This window comes from Triticum dicoccoides, chromosome 1B (assembly GCF_002162155.2).
Source record: "Triticum dicoccoides isolate Atlit2015 ecotype Zavitan chromosome 1B, WEW_v2.0, whole genome shotgun sequence".
NCBI lineage: Eukaryota > Viridiplantae > Streptophyta > Magnoliopsida > Poales > Poaceae > Triticum > Triticum dicoccoides.
The window spans coordinates 652414906-652432472 of record NC_041381.1 but is presented as its reverse complement, the minus strand read 5'-3'; the positions used below and the strand labels follow the sequence as shown (position 1 = coordinate 652432472).

The 17567-nt window shown below is 44.1% G+C and overlaps 1 protein-coding gene across 3 annotated transcripts; it reads right to left on the bottom strand.

The window, feature by feature from the left end:
• Window positions 1–161: 161 nt before the first annotated feature.
• Window positions 162–2758, bottom strand: LOC119349403. Of its 3 annotated transcripts, XR_005169415.1 has the most exons (4): window positions 2336–2758; window positions 1849–2230; window positions 1278–1736; window positions 162–1100 (listed from the first exon to the last, which is right to left on the bottom strand). XR_005169415.1 is itself a non-coding variant. In XM_037617434.1 (3 exons), exons 1-3 carry the CDS (start codon window positions 2422–2424, stop codon window positions 908–910), a joined length of 486 nt encoding a protein of 161 aa, XP_037473331.1. In that variant the 5' UTR covers window positions 2425–2758; the 3' UTR covers window positions 162–907. The 3 variants fall into 3 exon arrangements, 1 of the variants encoding a protein (XP_037473331.1); XR_005169414.1 differs by lacking the exon at window positions 1849–2230 and having other exon boundaries at window positions 2336–2755; XM_037617434.1 differs by lacking the exon at window positions 1849–2230 and having other exon boundaries at window positions 1533–1736.
• Window positions 2759–17567: the final 14809 nt, after the last annotated feature.

The window sequence follows — 17567 nt, the reverse complement described above, 5'->3', positions numbered from 1 at the left end:
GATGCTTGAAAAATCACCAGAAAAATGAATAGAAGACAAGAGACCAAAATCATTCTGAAGATTAATAGTGCAATATCGATCTCAGCAGCAGACATAGATAGCATCAGAACCTACTCAGCTAGTAATTCAGGAAAGTTAGATTTAAACAACACATCGCCACATAAGTCAGAGGTTGAGACTAATCGAAGAGAAACATCATCACAATTACTAACCCGACAATGCATAATCCATTTCACACCAATGGCTACTAAGCCTCATCATACAAGGAAAAACAGCCAAATGTCAGTGCTACGCACTGCTTATTCAGTTCAATCACAGAGCTACAGCCCGTACAAGGGCACCTTTCTCGGCAACATGTAGCACAACCTTAGGGTTGTTGCAGGTGTTCTTCCGATCCCTCCCACTCCGCAGTTCGAGCATTTTGCTTCTTTTCATGCCATTTGAGGGAGGTCACCGCTCTATGGATACGTGGTGCTCTTGTGCCCTGGCTGACGACATATACTGCAAAAGCGTGTATGCTTGCTTGTACCAAATTCTCCAGCAACACCCATATGTGGCACCAACTTACATTTTTGGCTCTTTGCACAGCGATCATCATATATGGAGGCTTGTCCCTGCTGCTGGTTGGTCGACCGACCTTCCATTTACGCTCTGTAGCAGTTAACCCAATGAAATTTCCAACTGCACTACCTACAACATCAGCCCATATCCATTGTGTGGTTCATGCAACACAATCACTTCTTTACCTTTCGACTTGTTCGACTGAATTCTGTCTTCTAAACACATTGCGTCGTGCACAACAACTACATGTGATGCACGGTGGCGATTGTGTTCTTGAAATATGGTTCTGCACGGAGTAGATTTGAGTAAGGTAAGGGTGTTTTTGCAAACCATGTGTTTCTGTCAATCAATTCCATCCAGTCTCAAACACATCAGCTGTCAGCACGTGGTGTATTATCTTGTGGAAGTCCGTTCTAAACTTGCTTCTCTTTGTGCAATTTGAGCCATGAGATTCTTTTGCCTTCTTCAGGCCATGCCACTTGCACCAGCGATGTCTGGTATTTGGCATCACCTTATCTATTGCTACAACCTCCATGGCTCTGCATTGATTTGCACGGACATAACAAGACACAGTTTTACAATCATCAGACCGATACACAGAGAAACCTAATGTAAAGCAAAATTCAACCCCGCGAACAGGGAAATGATGAAAAGTGGCAAAGTGTGGAAACACAAGATAATAAAACTTGAAAATACAAATGCATGTTTTTGCCCACCTGTGAGCAAGTTCTGTGGATGTTTGCCGCCCATCATGCAGATAAATCCAGTGAACACCAATGTAAATGTTTCCACTGTCTCATCCCTTACTAAGACCCCCACCGAAAATCACACTTTGGAAGTGATTGTTGACTCCCACAAACAATACAAATGTTCAACACTTTAACTACACTATTGTATTTTTTGAGGGAACATACATGCCAGTCAAAGTTGGCATATGTTCGAAATAGAAACACGCATTGACACTTGTATACCTCTTTGTCCAGCCAGGTGCTTGCGGGTTATCTTTGCTTGTTGAATGTTCTGAGTTTGCCAGGGATAGGGCCACTCCATTGCAAGTGCTGTTGACATCTACTTGTATTGTCTCTTCTGTATCGCCCACATCACCAATGCTGGATTCAGTGGCTGTGCACACCAAAGTTTGAATTGCTTCGCCATCCAGTAATGATTTACTGCCGCTGAGGTCCGGGAAGCGAAAACCATGTTTCACATAATAGTAGGAATTAGTGACATATAATTGTAACCAAATTTTCGAATGCATTGTTCAGAAATATGTATCAGTTTCAATACCAAGTCAGAGTGCTACACTGGTCAAGGTATCATGAGTATAATTATAAACCACTCTTCTCTGGGATAATCAAGAAAGTTCATTATATGTCAACCCTCTAGGATCATGCACAACAATCAGAATTAGTATGTGCTTCAAGTAGAACCACTCCGTCGCATATGTATACTTGTTGGGCAAGTCAGATGCTTGTCCATCGTCTCTGTCTGTCGAATGCACTGAACTCGACAGGGCGATCCTTTTGAAACGACTGTCATATTCTTGTTGTACCGTGACTGCCGCATGGCCACACCACTATTGCTGGATTGAGCGACGGCGCATAGCAGAGATTGATCTGTTTCGCCGCGCAGCAAATACTCGTCTACGGCGAGATCCGACAATGGGAATCTATGAAAAAACAAGGCTCTGGAGTCTTTACTCTTTACTGATAAGATGACCCTCTAACTGCAGGGGCCAATTCTGAGAACAAAAAACGAGGGGAACCAAAAATACCTGTCAGTTGGATCTGATAGGAACTGAAATCCGTCGTCTGCCGCCTCCGCCATCGCCATAGCGCTGAGCTTCGAGCGCCGCATCGCCATAGCGCTGAGCTTCTCGCCCCGTGCGGCGCTCGAAAGGATAGACTTCTCTTTTCCCTTTATTTACTGTCGGGCACGAGTGTGGACCCACATTGCAACCCTTGACTTATCCGTCCGGATAGCGTCGTTTCCATGCCGTCCCGGTTTTCACGCGTGCTGTAATGTACCACCGGGACAGGAGCATGCTGTACCGATAAGCCAGTGTTACTTCGCACGGCTCCGTCACCGCCAATCACTGTTCCACTGTTTGTATACGTTGGGTATATATACGATCGCATTCAATCTTGTATGGAACGCGTCGTTGTCTGATTGGCAAACGTTCCGAGAGCAGGCGAGCCCGTCCGCACAATCGCCGTTCTCCCCGGCCCATATAGTGTTTTATTTTGCTTAGAGCAACTCTAGCAGACCCCGCATCCCGCCGGTCCGCAAAACGCATTTGCAGTTCGCGCAAAACAGCTTTTACGGGCTGGCTCGGGCTGACACAGATGCAGACCCCCCAAACGGATCCGTAAAAAAGTATATTCGTGGAATATATTTTTTTACGGGTCGGCTTTGCGGGGTCTGCTCTTTGCGCCGCTGCATCCGCATATCATCAGCCCGCAAATATCAAATACAACATAATTCAACAATCGAAAACAAACTGAATTATTTGAATCAAACATAATACAATAATCATCCGCATTACAAATAATTATTCAAATAACCGTAGCAAACTTAAATAGTGCAATACAAAACTTGTCATGAATACAAATACAAATGAATACAAAACTTGTCTGCATTTTCAATCTCCTTGTATGTCTGAAGAAAAGCTCTAATGCAGTTTGGGTCTCTAGCTGGTTTGACACGGCTACCCACATTGTCGTAAAAGAATTCTAAGTTCAATCCTCTCTCATCTTCAAGAATCATATTGTGCAGGATAACACAGCATGTCATGATGTTCTTCAAGGTTTTCTTATCCCAAAAAATGAGCAGGACCACGGACAATGGCAAACCTAGATTGCAAGACACTGAATGCTCTTTCAATGTCTTTTCGGGCTGCCTCTTGCACCCTTGCAAATTCACATTGTTTTTTTGTTTTGGATTCTTTGATGCTCTTGACAAATGTGCATCAAGGAGTGAAGGAAATATGCCCTAGAGGCAATAATAAAGTTATTATTTATTTCCTCATATCATGATAAATGTTTATTATTCATGCTAGAATTGTATTAACCAGAAACATAACACATGTGTGAATACATAGACAAACATAGTGTCACTAGTATGCCTCTACTTGACTAGCTCATTGATCAAAGATGGTTGAGTTTCCTAACCATAGATATGAGTTATCATTTGATCAATGGGATCACATCATTAGAAGAATGATGTGATTGACTTGACCCATTTCGTTAGCTCAGCACTTGATCGTTTAGTATGTTGCTATTGCTTTCTTCATGACTTATACATGTTCCTGTGACTATGAGATTATGTAACTCCCGATTATCAGAGGAACACTTTATGTGCTACCAAACGTCACAACGTAACTGGGTGATTATAAAGGTGCTCTACAGGTGTCTCTGAAGGTACTTGTTGAGTTGACGTATTTCGAGATTACGAATTGTCACTCTGATTGTCAGAGAGGTATCTCTGGGCCCTCTCGGTAATGCACATCACTATAAGCCTTGCAAGCAATGTGACTAATGAGTTAGTTGCGGGATGATGCATTACATAACGAGTAAAGAGACTTGCCGGTAACGAGATTGAACTAGGTATTGAGATACCGACGATCGAATCTCGGACAAGTAACATACCGATGACAAAGGGAACAACGTATGTAGTTATGCGGTTTGATCGATAAAGATCTTCGTAGAATATGTGGGAACCAATATGAGCATCCAGGTTCGCTATTGGTTATTGACCAGAAATGTGTCTCGGTCATGTCTACATAGTTCTTGAACCCGTAGGGTCTGCATGCTTAAAGTTCGGTGACGATCGGTATTATGAGTTTTTGTGTTTTGATGTACCGAAGGTAGTTCGGAGTCCCGGATATGATCATGAACATGACGAGGAGTCTCGAAATGGTCGAGACGTACATATTGATATATTGGATGACTATGTTCGGACACCGGAATGGTTTTGGGGAGTTTCAGACATATACCGGAGTACCAGGGGGTTACCGGAACCCCCCGGGGAGTTTAATGGGCCAAGATGGGCCTTACTGGAGAAGAGGAGGGCCGGCTAGGGCTGGCCGCGCGCCCCCTCCCCCTCTAGTCCGAATTGGACAAGGAGGGGGGCGGCGCCCCCTTTCCTTCCCATCCTTTCCCCCTCCTACTCCAACTAGGAAAATAGGGAGTCCTACTCCCGGTGGGAGTAGGGCTCCTCCCTGGCACGCCCTCCTCCTGGCCGGCCGCCCCCTCCCCCTGGTCCTTTATATACGGGGGCAGGGGGCACCTCTAGACACAAGAATTGATCTCTTGATCTCTTAGCCGTGTGCGGTGCCCTCCTCCACCAGATTCCACCTCGGTAATATCGTAGCCGTGCTTAGGCGAAGCCCTGCATCGGTAGCATCATCAACACCGTCATCAAACCATCGTGCTGATGGAACTTTCTCGCAAAGCTCTGCTGGATCAGAGTTCGTGGGACGTCATCGAGTTGAACGTGTGTTGAACTCAGAGGTGCCGTACGTTCGGTACTTGATCGGTCGGATCGTGAAGACGTACGACTACATCAACCGCGTTGTGCTAACGCTTCCGCTTTGGTCTACGAGGGTACGTGGACAACACTGTCCCCTCTCGTTGCTATGCATCACCATGATCTTGTGTGTGTAGGAATTTTTTTGAAATTACTACGTTCCCCAGCAGTGGCATCCGAGCCAGGTTTTATGCATAGATGTTATATGCACGAGTAGAACACAAGTGAGTTGTGGGAGATACAAGTCATACTGCTTACCAGCATGTCATACTTTGGTTCGGCAGTATTGTTGGATGAAGCGGCCCGGACCGACATTACGCGTACGCTTACGCGAGACTGGTTCTACCGACGTGCTTTGCACATAGGTGGCTGGCGGGTGTCAGTTTCTCCAACTTTAGTTGAACCGAGTGTGGCTACGCCCGTTCCTTGAGAAGGTTAAAACAGCACTAACTTGACGAACTATCATTGTGGTTTTGATGCGTAGGTAAGACCGGTTCTTGCTCAGCCCATAGCAGCCACGTAAAACTTGCAACAACAAAGTAGAGGATGCCTAACTTGTTTTTGTAGGGCATATTGTGATGTGATATGGTCAAGACATGATGCTAAATTTTATTGTATGAGATGATCATGTTTTGTAACAAAGTTATCGGCAACTGGCAGGAGCCATATGGTTGTCGCTTTATTGTATGCAATGCAATCGCCCTGTAATTGCTTTACTTATCACTAAGCGGTAATGATACTCGTAGAAGCAATAGTTGGCAAGACGACAACGATGCTATGATGGAGATCAAGGTGCCGCGCGGGTGACGATGGTGATCATGAAGGTGCTTCGGAGATGGAGATCACAAGCACAAGATGATGATGACCATATCATATCACTTGTATTGATTGCATGTGATGTTTATCCTTTATGCATCTTATTTTTCTTTGATTGACTGTAGCATTATAAGATGATCTCTCACTAAATTTCAAGGTAAAAGTGTTCTCCCTGAGTATGCACCGTTGCCAAAGTTCGTCGTGCCGAGACACCACATGATGATCGGGTGTGATAAGCTCTACGTTCATCTACAACGGGTGCAAGCCAGTTTTGCACACGCAGAATACTCGGGTTAAACTTGACGAGCCTAGCATATGCAGATATGGCCTCGGAACACTGAGACTGAAAGGTCGAGCGTGAATCATATAGTAGATATGATCAACATAGTGATGTTCACCATTGAAAACTACTCCATTTCATGAGATGATCGGTTATGGTTTAGTTGATTTGGATCACGTGATCACTTAGATGATTAGAGAGATGTCTATCTAAGTGGGAGTTCTTAAGTAATATGATTAATTGAACTTAAATTTATCATGAACTTAGTACCTGATAGTATTTTGCTCATCTATGTTTGTTGTAGATAGATGGCCTGTGCTGTTGTTCCATTGAATTTTAATGTGTTCCTTGAGAAAGCAAAGTTGAAAGATGATGGTAGCAATTACACGGACTGGGTCCGTAACTTGAGGATTATCCTCATTGCTGCACAGAAGAATTATGTCCTGGAAGCACTGCTAGGTGCCAGGCCTGCTGCAGATGCAACTGACGATGTTAAGAACGTCTGGCAGAGCAAAGCTGATGACTACTCGATAGTTCTGTGTGTAATGCTTTACGGCTTAGAACCGGGACTTCAACGACGTTTTGAACGTCATGGAGCATATGAGATGTTCCAGGAGTTGAAGTTAATATTTCAAGCAAATGCCCGGATTGAGAGATATGAAGTCTCCAATAAGTTCTATACATGCAAGATGGAGGAGAATAGTTCTGTCAGTGAATATATACTCAAAATGTCTGGGTATAACAATCACTGCCACCAAGCTACAAGAGCTTCGTGATGAACTATAATATGCAAGGGATGAACAAGACAATTCCCGAGCTCTTCGCAATGCTAAAGGCTGCGGAGGTAGAAATCAAGAAGGAGCATCAAGTGTTGATGGTCAACAAGACCACCAGTTTCAAGAAAAAGGGTAAAGGGAAGAAGAAGGGGAACTTCAAGAAGAACGGCAAACAAGTTGCTGCTCAAGAAAAGAAACTTAATTCTGGACCTAAGCCTAAGACTGAGTGTTTCTACTGCAAGCAGACTGTCACTAGAAGCGGAACTGCCCCAAGTATTTGGCGTATAAGAAGGATGGCAAGGTGAACAAAGGTATATGTGATATACATGTTATTGATGTGTACCTTACCAGAGCTCGCAGTAGTACCTGGGTTTTGATACTGGTTCTATTGCTAATATTTGCAACTCGAAATAGGGACTATGGATTAAGCGAAGACTGGCTAAGGACGAGGTGACGATGTGTGTGGGAAATGGTTCCAAAGTCGATGTGATCGTCGTCGACACGCTACCTCTACTTCTACCTTCGGGATTAGTTTTAGACCTGAATAATTGTTATTTGGTGCCGGCGTTGAGCATGAACATTATATTTGGATCTTGTTTAATGTGAGACAGTTATTCATTTAAATCTGAGAATAATTGTTGTTCTATTTATATGAGTAATATCTTTTATGGTCATGCACCCTTGAAGAGTTGTCTATTTTTATTGAATCTCGATAGTAGTGATACACATATTCATAATGTTGAAGCCAAAAGATGCAGAGTTGATAATGATAGTGCAACTTATTTGTGGCACTGCCGTTTGGGTCATATTGATGTAAAGCGCATGAAGAAACTCCATACTGATGGACTTTTGGAATCACTTGATTATGAATCACTTGGTACTTGCGAACCATGCCTCATGGGCAGGATGACTAAAACGCCGTTCTCCGGAACAATGGAGCGAGCAAAAGATTTGTTAGAAATCATACATACTGATGTATGTGGTCCGATGAATATTGAGGCTCGCGGCGGATATCGTTATTTTCTCACCTTCACAGATGATTTGAGCAGATATGGGTATATCTACTTAATGAAACATAAGTCTGAAACATTTGAAAAGTTCAAAGAATTTCAGAGTGAAGTTGAAAATCATCGTAACAAGAAAATAAACTTTCTACGATCTGATCATGGAGGAGAATATTTGAGTTACGAGTTTGGTCTACATTTGAAACAATGCAGAATAGTTTCGCAACTCACGCCACCCGGAACACCACAACGTAATGGTGTGTCCGAATGTTGTAATCGTACTTTACTAGATATGGTGCGATCTATGATGTCTTACTGATTTACCGCTATCATTTTGGGGTTATGCTTTAGAGGCGGCTGCATTCACGTTAAATAGGGCACCATCAGAATCCGTTGAGACGACGCCTTATGAACTATGGTTTGGCAAGAAACCAAAGTTGTCATTTCTTAAAGTTTGAGGCTGCGATGCTTATGTGAAAAAACTTCAACCTGATAAGCTCGAACACAAACCGGAGAAATGTGTCTTCATAGGATACCCAAAGGAAACTATTGGGTACACCTTCTATCACAGATCCGAAGGCAAGACATTTGTTGCTAAAAATAGATCCTTTCTAGAGAAGGAGTTTCTCTCGAAAGAAGTGAGTGGGAGGAAAGTAGAACTTGATGAGGTAAATGTACCTGCTCCCTTATTGGAAAGTAGTTCGTCATAGAAACCGGTTCATGTGACGTCTACACCAATTAGTGAGGAAGCTAATGATATTGATCATGAAACTTCAGATCAAGTTACTACCGAACCTCGTAGGTCAACCAGAGTAAGATCCGCACCAGAGTGGTACGATAATCCTATTCTGGAGGTCATGTTACTTGACCATGGTGAACCTACGAACTATGAGGAAGCGATGATGAGCCCAGATTCCGCAAAATGGCTTGAGGCCATGAAATCTGAGATGGGATCCATGTATGAGAACAAAGTATGGACTTTGGTTGACTTGCCCGATGATCAGCAAGCCATCGAGAATAAATGGATCTTCAAGAAGAAGACTAACGCTGATGGTAATGTTACTGTCTACAAAGCTCGACTTGTTGCGAAAGGTTTTCGAAAAGTTCAAGGAGTTGACTACGATGAGACTTTCTCACCCGTAGTGATGCTTAAGTCTGTCCGAATCATGTTAGCAATTGCCGCATTTTATGATTATGAAATTTGGCAAATGGATGTCAAAACTGCATTCCTGAATGGATTTCTAGAAGAAGAGTTGTATATGATGCAACCAGGAGGTTTTGTCGATCCAAAAGGTGCTAGCAAAGTGTGCAAGCTCCAGCGATCCATTTATGGACTGGTGCAAGCCTCTCGGAGTTGGAATAAGCGCTTTGATAGTGTGATCAAAGCATATGGTTTTATACAGACTTTTGGAGAAGCCTGTATTTACAAGAAAGTGAGTGGGAGCTCTGTAGCATTTCTAATATTATATGTGGACGACATATTGTTGATTGGAAATGATATAGAATTTCTGGATAGCATAAAAGGATAATTGAATAAAAGTTTTTCAATGAAAGACCTCGGTGAAGCTTCTTATATATTGGGCATCAAGATCTACAGAGATAGATCAAGGCGCTTAATTGGACTTTCACAAAGTACATACCTTGATAAAGTTTTGAAAAAGTTCAAAATGGATCAAGCAAAGAAAGGGTTCTTGCCTGTAATACAAGGTGTGAAGTTGAGTCAGACTCAATGCCCAACCACTGTAGAAGATAGAGAGAAAATGAAAGATGTTCCCTATGCTTCATCTGTAGGCTCTATCATGTATGCAATGATGTGTACCAGACTTGATGTGTGCCTTGCTATTAGTTTAGCAGGGAGGTACCAAAGTAATCCAGGAGTGGATCATCGGACATCGGTCAAGAACATCCTAAAGTACCTGAAAAGGACTTAGGATATGTTTCTCGTTTATGGAGGTGACAAAGAGCTAGTCGTAAACGGTTACATTGATGCAAGCTTTGACACTGATCCGGACGATTCTAAATCGCAAACCGGATACGTGTTTATATTGAACGGTGGAGCTGCCAGTTGGTGCAGTTCTAAGCAAAGCGTCATGGCGGGATCTACATGTGAAGCAGAGTACATAGATGCTTCGGAAGCAGCAAATGAAGGAGCCTGGATGAAGGAGTTCATATCCGATCTAGGTGTCATACCTAGTGCATCGGGTCCAATGAAAATCTTTTGTGACAATACTGGTGCAATTGTCTTGGCAAAGGAATCCAGATTTCACAAGAGAACCAAGCACATCAAGAGACGCTTCAACTCCATCCGGGACCAAGTCCAGGTGGGAGACATAGATATTTGCAAGATACATACGGATCTGAATGTTGCAGACCCATTGACTAAGCCTCTCCACGAGCAAAACATGATCAACACCAAGGCTCCATGGGTGTTAGAATCATTACTGTGTAATCTAGATTATTAACTCTAGTGCAAGTGGGAGGCTGAAGGAAATATGCCCTAGAGGCAATAATAAAGTTATTATTTATTTTCTCATATCATGATAAATGTTTATTATTCATGCTAGAATTGCATTAACCGGAAACCTAATACATGTGTGAATACATAGACAAACATAGTGTCACTAGTATGCCTCTACTTGACTAGCTCATTGATCAAAGATGGTTGAGTTTCCTAACCATAGATATGAGTTATCATTTGATCAATGGGATCACATCATTAGAAGAATGATGTGATTGACTTGACCCATTTCGTTAGCTTAGCACTTGATCATTTAGTATGTTGCCATTGCTTTCTTCATGACTTATGCATGTTCCTATGACTATGACATTATGTAACTCCCGATTACCGGAGGAACACTTTGTGTGCTACCAAACGTCACAACGTAACTGGGTGATTATAAAGGTGCTCTACAGGAGTCTCCGAAGGTACTTGTTGAGTTGACGTATTTCGAGATTAGGATTTGTCACTCCGATTGTCGGAGAGGTATCTCTGGGCCCTCTTGGTAATGCGCATCACTATAAGCCTTGCAAGCAATGTGAGTGATGAGTTAGTTGTGGGACGATGCATTACATAACATGTAAAGAGACTTGCCGGTAATGAGATTGAACTAGGTATTGAGATACCGACGATCGAATCTCGGACAAGTAACATACCGATGACAAAGGGAACAACGTATGTAGTTATGCGGTTTGACCGATAAAGATCTTCGTAGAATATGTGGGAACCAATATGAGAATCTAGGTTCCGCTATTGATTATTGACCGGAAACGTCTCTCGGTCATGTCTACATAGTTCTTGAACCCGTAGGGTCCGCAAGCTTAAAGTTCGGTGACGATCGGTATTATGAGTTTTTGTGTTTTGATGTACCGAAGGTAGTTCGGAGTCCCGGATATGATCACGGACATGATGAGGAGTCTCGAAATGGTCGAGACGTAAAGATTGATATATTGGACGACTATGATCGGACACCGGAATGGTTTCGGGGAGTTTCGGACATATACCGGAGTACCGGGGAGTTACCGGAACCCCCCGGGGAGTTTAATGGGCCAAGATGGGCCTTAGTGGAGAAGAGGAGGGGCGGCTAGGGCTGGCCACATGCCTCCTCCCCCTCTAGTCCAAATTGGACAAGGAGGGGGGCGGCGCCCCCTTTCCTTCCTCCTCTCTCCTTCCCTTCCTTTCCCCCTCCTGCTCCAACTAGGAAAAGAGGGAGTCGTACTCCCAGTGGGAGTAGGACTCCTCCCTGGCGCGCCCTCCTCCTGGCCGGCCGCCCCTCCCCCTGGTCCTTGATACGTCTCCAATGTATCTATAATTTTTGATTGTTCCATGCTATTATATTACCCGTTTTGGATGTTTATGGGCTTTACTTTACACTTTTATATCATTTTTGGGACCAACCTACTAACCGGAGGCCCAGCCCGTATTGCTGTTTTTTTTGCCTATTTCAGTGTTTCAAAGAAAAGGAATATCAAACGGAGTCCAAACAGAATGAAACCTTCGGGAGCAATCTTTTTGGAACAAACGTGATCCAGAGGACTTGGAGTGGAAGTCAAGAAACAATCGAGTAGGCCACGAGGGTGGAGGGCACGCCCCCCTACTGGGCGCGCCCCCTATCTCATGGGCCCCTCGGGCATCCACCGACCTACTTCTACCTCCTATATATACCCATGTACCCCGAGAACATCAGAAGCGACCACGAAAAACTATTTCCACCGTCGTAACCTTCTGTATCCGCGAGATCCCATCTTGGAGCCTTCGTCGGTGCTCCACCGAAGGGGGGATAAACCGCGGAGGGCTTCTACATCAACACCATAGCCTCTCCGATGAGTTGTGAGTAGTTTACCACAGACCTTCGGGTCCATAGTTATTAGCTAGATGGCTTCTTCTCTCTCTTTGAATCTCAATACCATGTTCTCCTTGATCTTCTTGGAGATCTATTCGATGTAACTCTTTTTGCGGTGTGTTTATCGAGATCCGATGAATTGTGGGTTTATGATCAAGTTTATCTATGAGAAATATTTGAATCTCCTCTGAATTCTTTTATGTGTGATTAAGTTATCTTTGCAAGTCTCTTCGAATTATCAGTTTGGTTTGGCCTACTAGATTGATCTTTCTTGCAATGGGAGAAGTGCTTAGCTTTGGGTTCAATCTTGCGGTATCCTTTCCCAGTGACAGCAGGGGCAGCAAGGCACGTATTGTATTGTTGCCAACAAGGATAAAAGGATGGGGTTTATATCATATTGCATGAGTTTATCCCTCTACATCATGTCATCTTTCTTAATGCGTTACTCTGTTCTTTATGAACTTAATACTCTAGGTGCATGCTGGATAGCGGTCGATGTGTGGAGTAATAGTAGTAGATGCAGGCAGGAGTCGGTCTACTTGTCACAGACGTGATGCCTATATACATGATCATGTCTAGATAATCTCATAATTATTCGCTTTTCTATCAATTGCTCGACAGTAATTTGTTCACCCACCGTAATACTTATGCTATCTTGAGAGAAGCCACTAGTGAAACCTATGGCCCCCAGGTCTATCTTTTATCATATAAGCTTTCAATCTACTTTTATTTGCATCTTTACTTTTCCAATCTATATCATAAAATACCAAAAATATATTTATCTTATCATATTATCTCTATCAGATCTCACTTTTGCAAGTGGCCGTGAAGGGATTGACAACCCCTTTATTGCGTTGGTTGCGAGTTCTTGTTTGCTTGTGTAGGTGCGTGGGACTTTTGAGGAGCCTCCTACTGGATTGATACCTTGGTTCTCAAAAACTGAGGGAAATACTTATGCTACTATTGTTGCATCACCCTTTCCTCTTCAAGGAAAACCAACGCAAGCTCAAGACGTAGCAAGAACGATTTCTGGCGCCGTTGCCGGGGAGGTCTTCGCTCAAGTCAAGACATACCAAGTACCCATCACAAACTCATCTCCCTCGCACTTACATTATTTGCTATTTGCCTCTCGTTTTCCTCTCCCCCACTTAACCTTTGCCTTTTCTTCGCCTTCTTCCCGTATGTATTTTTGTTTGTCTTTCCATGTGCCTTCTATTTGCTTGCATCTTTGCTTGCTAAAAATCTATTGATATGGATTCACTTAAAGTGTTCTACTTGGATCATCTTCGATCCTTATGCGCTCGTGCTGAAACCCCAACTAGTCTAGTTGAAGGGAAATCATTAGATGAGCATGCTCATTTTGTGCGTCATCGTGTGTCACAAAAAGGGGTACTCTTATGGGATCAAATAAACCGTTTGTCTTGTTATGCTTGGAATCTTTGTGAAATTTGTGATATTACATGTTGCTCTAAGAACCCTAAAAAACACCTTGCCTACCTATGTGAGTTTAATGAAAATGAAATCTTATCTTCTTATGCAAAGGGTGTTTATACTTACTATGATGTGACAGCCTGGATTTTGCTTTCTCTCTTTTTACCGGACTTGCCTTCTCTCTCTTTCCGGACTTGGTTTTCATCGTGGTTTTTGCCCTGATTTGATTTGGTTTTGGATCAATACAAATGGACTTGTCACTTGGGCATATCCTTGGATTTCACCCAAGTGACCTATCTACCATATTCCTCCCACAAATCCCCAAAATAATAAAATGAATATTTTTCCAAAAAGGAAAATATTCATTTTCCTCTCTTAAGTCCATTTCAGAATCTTGTGCTCCAAAGCAACCTCATTTTTTCTTGCTCATAAAAATCTGAGATAATTCATAAATATTCTTAGGACCATGGCACATCTTTCCATGCAACAATATTGCATCACTTTTTGTAATATTTTTGCCGTAGAAAATCTTTTCACTTCTCGGCCAGAAATGCACTTTGTACAGCAAGTGCATTTTCCCCTAAGCTTTTAGCCTTGAGCTTTCTTGAGCTTAAACACCCTCCTAAGAAACCCTAAACCCCAGGAGATCAGCCCTAATGGCCTTCTAGAAGGTGGCCAAACTTGGCGACCAAGTTTCTGACCAAAAACTTGCCAGCTTGGTAGAGTCACGTCTGGTCGGCCTGGGTATGATCCATCACCTCTCCTAGAATAAACACTGCACGGTCGATAGCGTGGACAAGGTTTGGCAGCTCCTGGGGGTCGTTTTGACCATGCTAGCATGGTGACCGCGCGTGGACACGGTGCCTGGCATGTGTCTCGACGCGCTCTGGCTGGTGCTTTGCGTTCTGTTTCGCGCGTGTGCATGCCAGCGCTCTCCTCCGACTACTGCAACGTGCCACAACCGTCGACGCATCACCCTTGACCCCTCCCTGGCGCTTGCCGATGCCGGAGCCGCCACAACAAGCCAGTCCAGTCGCGGCCAAAACGGCACAGTGCGCGCGTGTGCTTGTCCCCATCTCCAACCGCCTCTTGTGCTCGTCCACGAGCATGGGCAAGCACCGGCGTTGACGCTGCGCCCTGTCCCCTCGCGTTGGAGCCTCTCGTCGACATTCGCCGCGTGTCCAGAGCGCTCCGGCAGTGACACGTCCCCCCCCTCTTGCTCCGGCTATATAAAGCCACCCCGACTCGAATCCTGGCCACGCACCACTCCACTCAACCACCACGAACACGTAGATAGACCGCAGTTTGGTCGGGCAGGCCTCTGGCCCTCGCCTCGATCCGAGGACTCCAGCGATCCCCGCAGTTCAGCCGCCGCTCTCCAGGGCCTCTTGAGCTCAAGCAGCCGCTTGGGCAGGGCCTTGGTGGTCTGCTGGAGCTGCCTAGATCCCGCCAAACCCTCTAAGTTGCCTCTCGCCGCCGTCTTCTTCTTTCCCGGCGAACCCCGCCCGCCACCGAAGCTTGCGAGCTCGACTGCGACCAGCTCCGTCCGCCTCTCGCCAAGCCACGGGTACAGGCAGGTGCGCCGCGAGCCCGCTTCCAATCTATCCCTCTAGCCTAGCCCCAAACCCCCTCATCGCCTGCATGAGCCCCGGCGAAGCACCGCCCCTCCTCTGATCTCGACCCCCCCTCTCTCTCTCTCCTGACTGGTGAGGCCCTGTGTCAGCCTCACCACTCGCGCCCTAAGCGGTACGAGTGGAGGCGCAATCCCTCTTTACGCCTTTGACGTCACCCCCCTGGAATTTATGTTTAATTCAAAATTATTCAGAAATTTGACCAAACTTTGACCAACCATAACTTTTAAACCACAAGTCCAAATGAATTGATTCTTTTTGCATTGTCTTTGTTACAGAAAGCTCTAGTAGCACCCCAAAAGGTGGAATTTTCCTTGCTGCCTAGAATTTCTGGTGATTTTCAGAAGGTGTTTTGACATTTATTTTTGTGGTTTTTAATTATTTTCAGAAGAAGGATCTTGCCTTGAAGATAACCAGGAGGAGTGTGACCCTCCTCTGCACTAAGGCAAGCCACATCATCATTTAGATGGTGTTCTTTCAATATCTATGATTTTCTTCTTGAATATGAGTCTTTATTTGCATTTAAAATTTGATAAATAACTTTGGTTAATTGCTAGTTACTTTACCATGCTTGATATGCTTGTTTTAGCTTCTAGTTGAATGCACGAACTTGTTTGGCTTAGTAGAGTAATATTTTGCACTATGAAAATTGCTATGGAAAGTAATGATAGTTATTTTACTTGTAATGGTTTCATTTAAATAATGAACTAATAAAAATATTACTTGGTTATAAAAATGAGTTATAACCAGAGAAGTTTGATTCTTAGTATTGCAAGATGCATATGTTATTAAGTTTGATCCATGATTATGAGTTGTTTGATTTGCCTGACGAGTAGTTGCATGATCATTTCGATTATATCATGTTAGTAATAAAAAGTTTTTCTGAAAGTTAAAACTTGATTAAGTTCAACTTGAATATGATGTTGATCACATCATGGTGCCACTGAATCGGGTTTTTAATTCAGTGCGACCACATTACCTAATGGGAAGGTCTTGATTCGGTCTTTTGCCGTGGCTCTCACTGGTGCCTCCTGCGAGGGAAGGTTATGGGCGTGCATACCCTGGCCCGGTAGGCAGACATAACCTTGTGTGCTCGTTTTGTTGTTATGGTACCTTGTCCCTGTTTGGGACCGTTTTGCCACGACGGTGGCCATTAGTGTCTTTGGTAGACACGGGGCCACCTAAGACCTAGCCCTGAGAGGGAGATGGTTGGAGTGGCCGGGGAGAGTACATACAAAGGGAGGGTTTCATTAGAATGCTTTGGTCCACCTGAATGGGACTGTGAGGCCAGGTATTCCGTAGTGTGGGTAAAGTGCGCTACCTCTGCAGAGTGTATTTAATCTATCGATAGTCGTGCCCTCGGTTATGGGCAAGACTCAGGAGTAAGTCACACCATGGATCAACTTTTATTACTAATCTTGCAAACTAGTAATTGTTGTGATGCATTATTTCGTGGTGAACCTTGAACATTCGAGGTGTTCATGAGTGATTGATTTCAGGTGTGACCCGGTGTGGTCACCGTTTGGTTACGAGGTAACCGTCTGGTAAGCGAGTCCGTGTGACTCGGTGCGTTGTTTGGTTGTGCTGCCTAGCTTTGCATTTTGTAGTAACTTCTTGCATTGATTTAACTTGATTAATTATCATGATATTGTTTGTCATCGTGCTTATGTTTGTTGTGAGCTTGCAAGTACATTCAATGTACTGACCTAGCGTGCATGCCAGCTTTCAGGCAAGTTGATTCGCATCGAAGCGCATCTCGTGTCTAGGCCGTGTCCACATCGGTGTCCCTGTGCCATGGAGTTCCGCTACGTCGTTCTTCCGCTGCCGCATAGTTTCGTGTGATCGAGGCCCCAACCATGTTTATTAAATAATGTACATACTGCCCAGCAGCACCGTCTGTGCCGCTTGGCCTCAAATCTCGATGTAATATCAGACCTTTGTACCACACTAGTATCAATAAAGCGGTTATTTCTATACCATGTTGTTGTGTATTGCCAGAAAACTCGATCTCTGGGCTGGCAATGCAGGGTAAACCGATTGCTCTAAGCCGGGGTGTCACAACGCTTGGTATCAGAGTCGCGCTGATTGTAGGACACGCTAGACCGGTAGTACGTTAGTACAATGGTAGATAGTTTCGCTTGAGTGCCAGTAGACATAGGGATTGGTTGTTGCATTGAATGCATGACTTATTGTTGTTATTA

What these genes read in the sequence shown, in the direction of transcription:
- LOC119349403 (XM_037617434.1), bottom strand. Translation starts at nt 2,424, where the DNA reads ATGGCGATGCGGCGCTCGAAGCTCAGCGCTATGGCGATGGCGGAGGCG. An exon ending in CTATCAGATCCAACTGACAG is followed by an intron (nt 1,737 to 2,335) that starts GTATTTTTGGTT and finishes CCCGGACCTCAG; the next exon opens with CGGCAGTAAATCATTACTGG. An exon ending in GCACCTGGCTGGACAAAGAG is followed by an intron (nt 1,101 to 1,532) that starts GTATACAAGTGT and finishes AAATCAATGCAG; the next exon opens with AGCCATGGAGGTTGTAGCAA.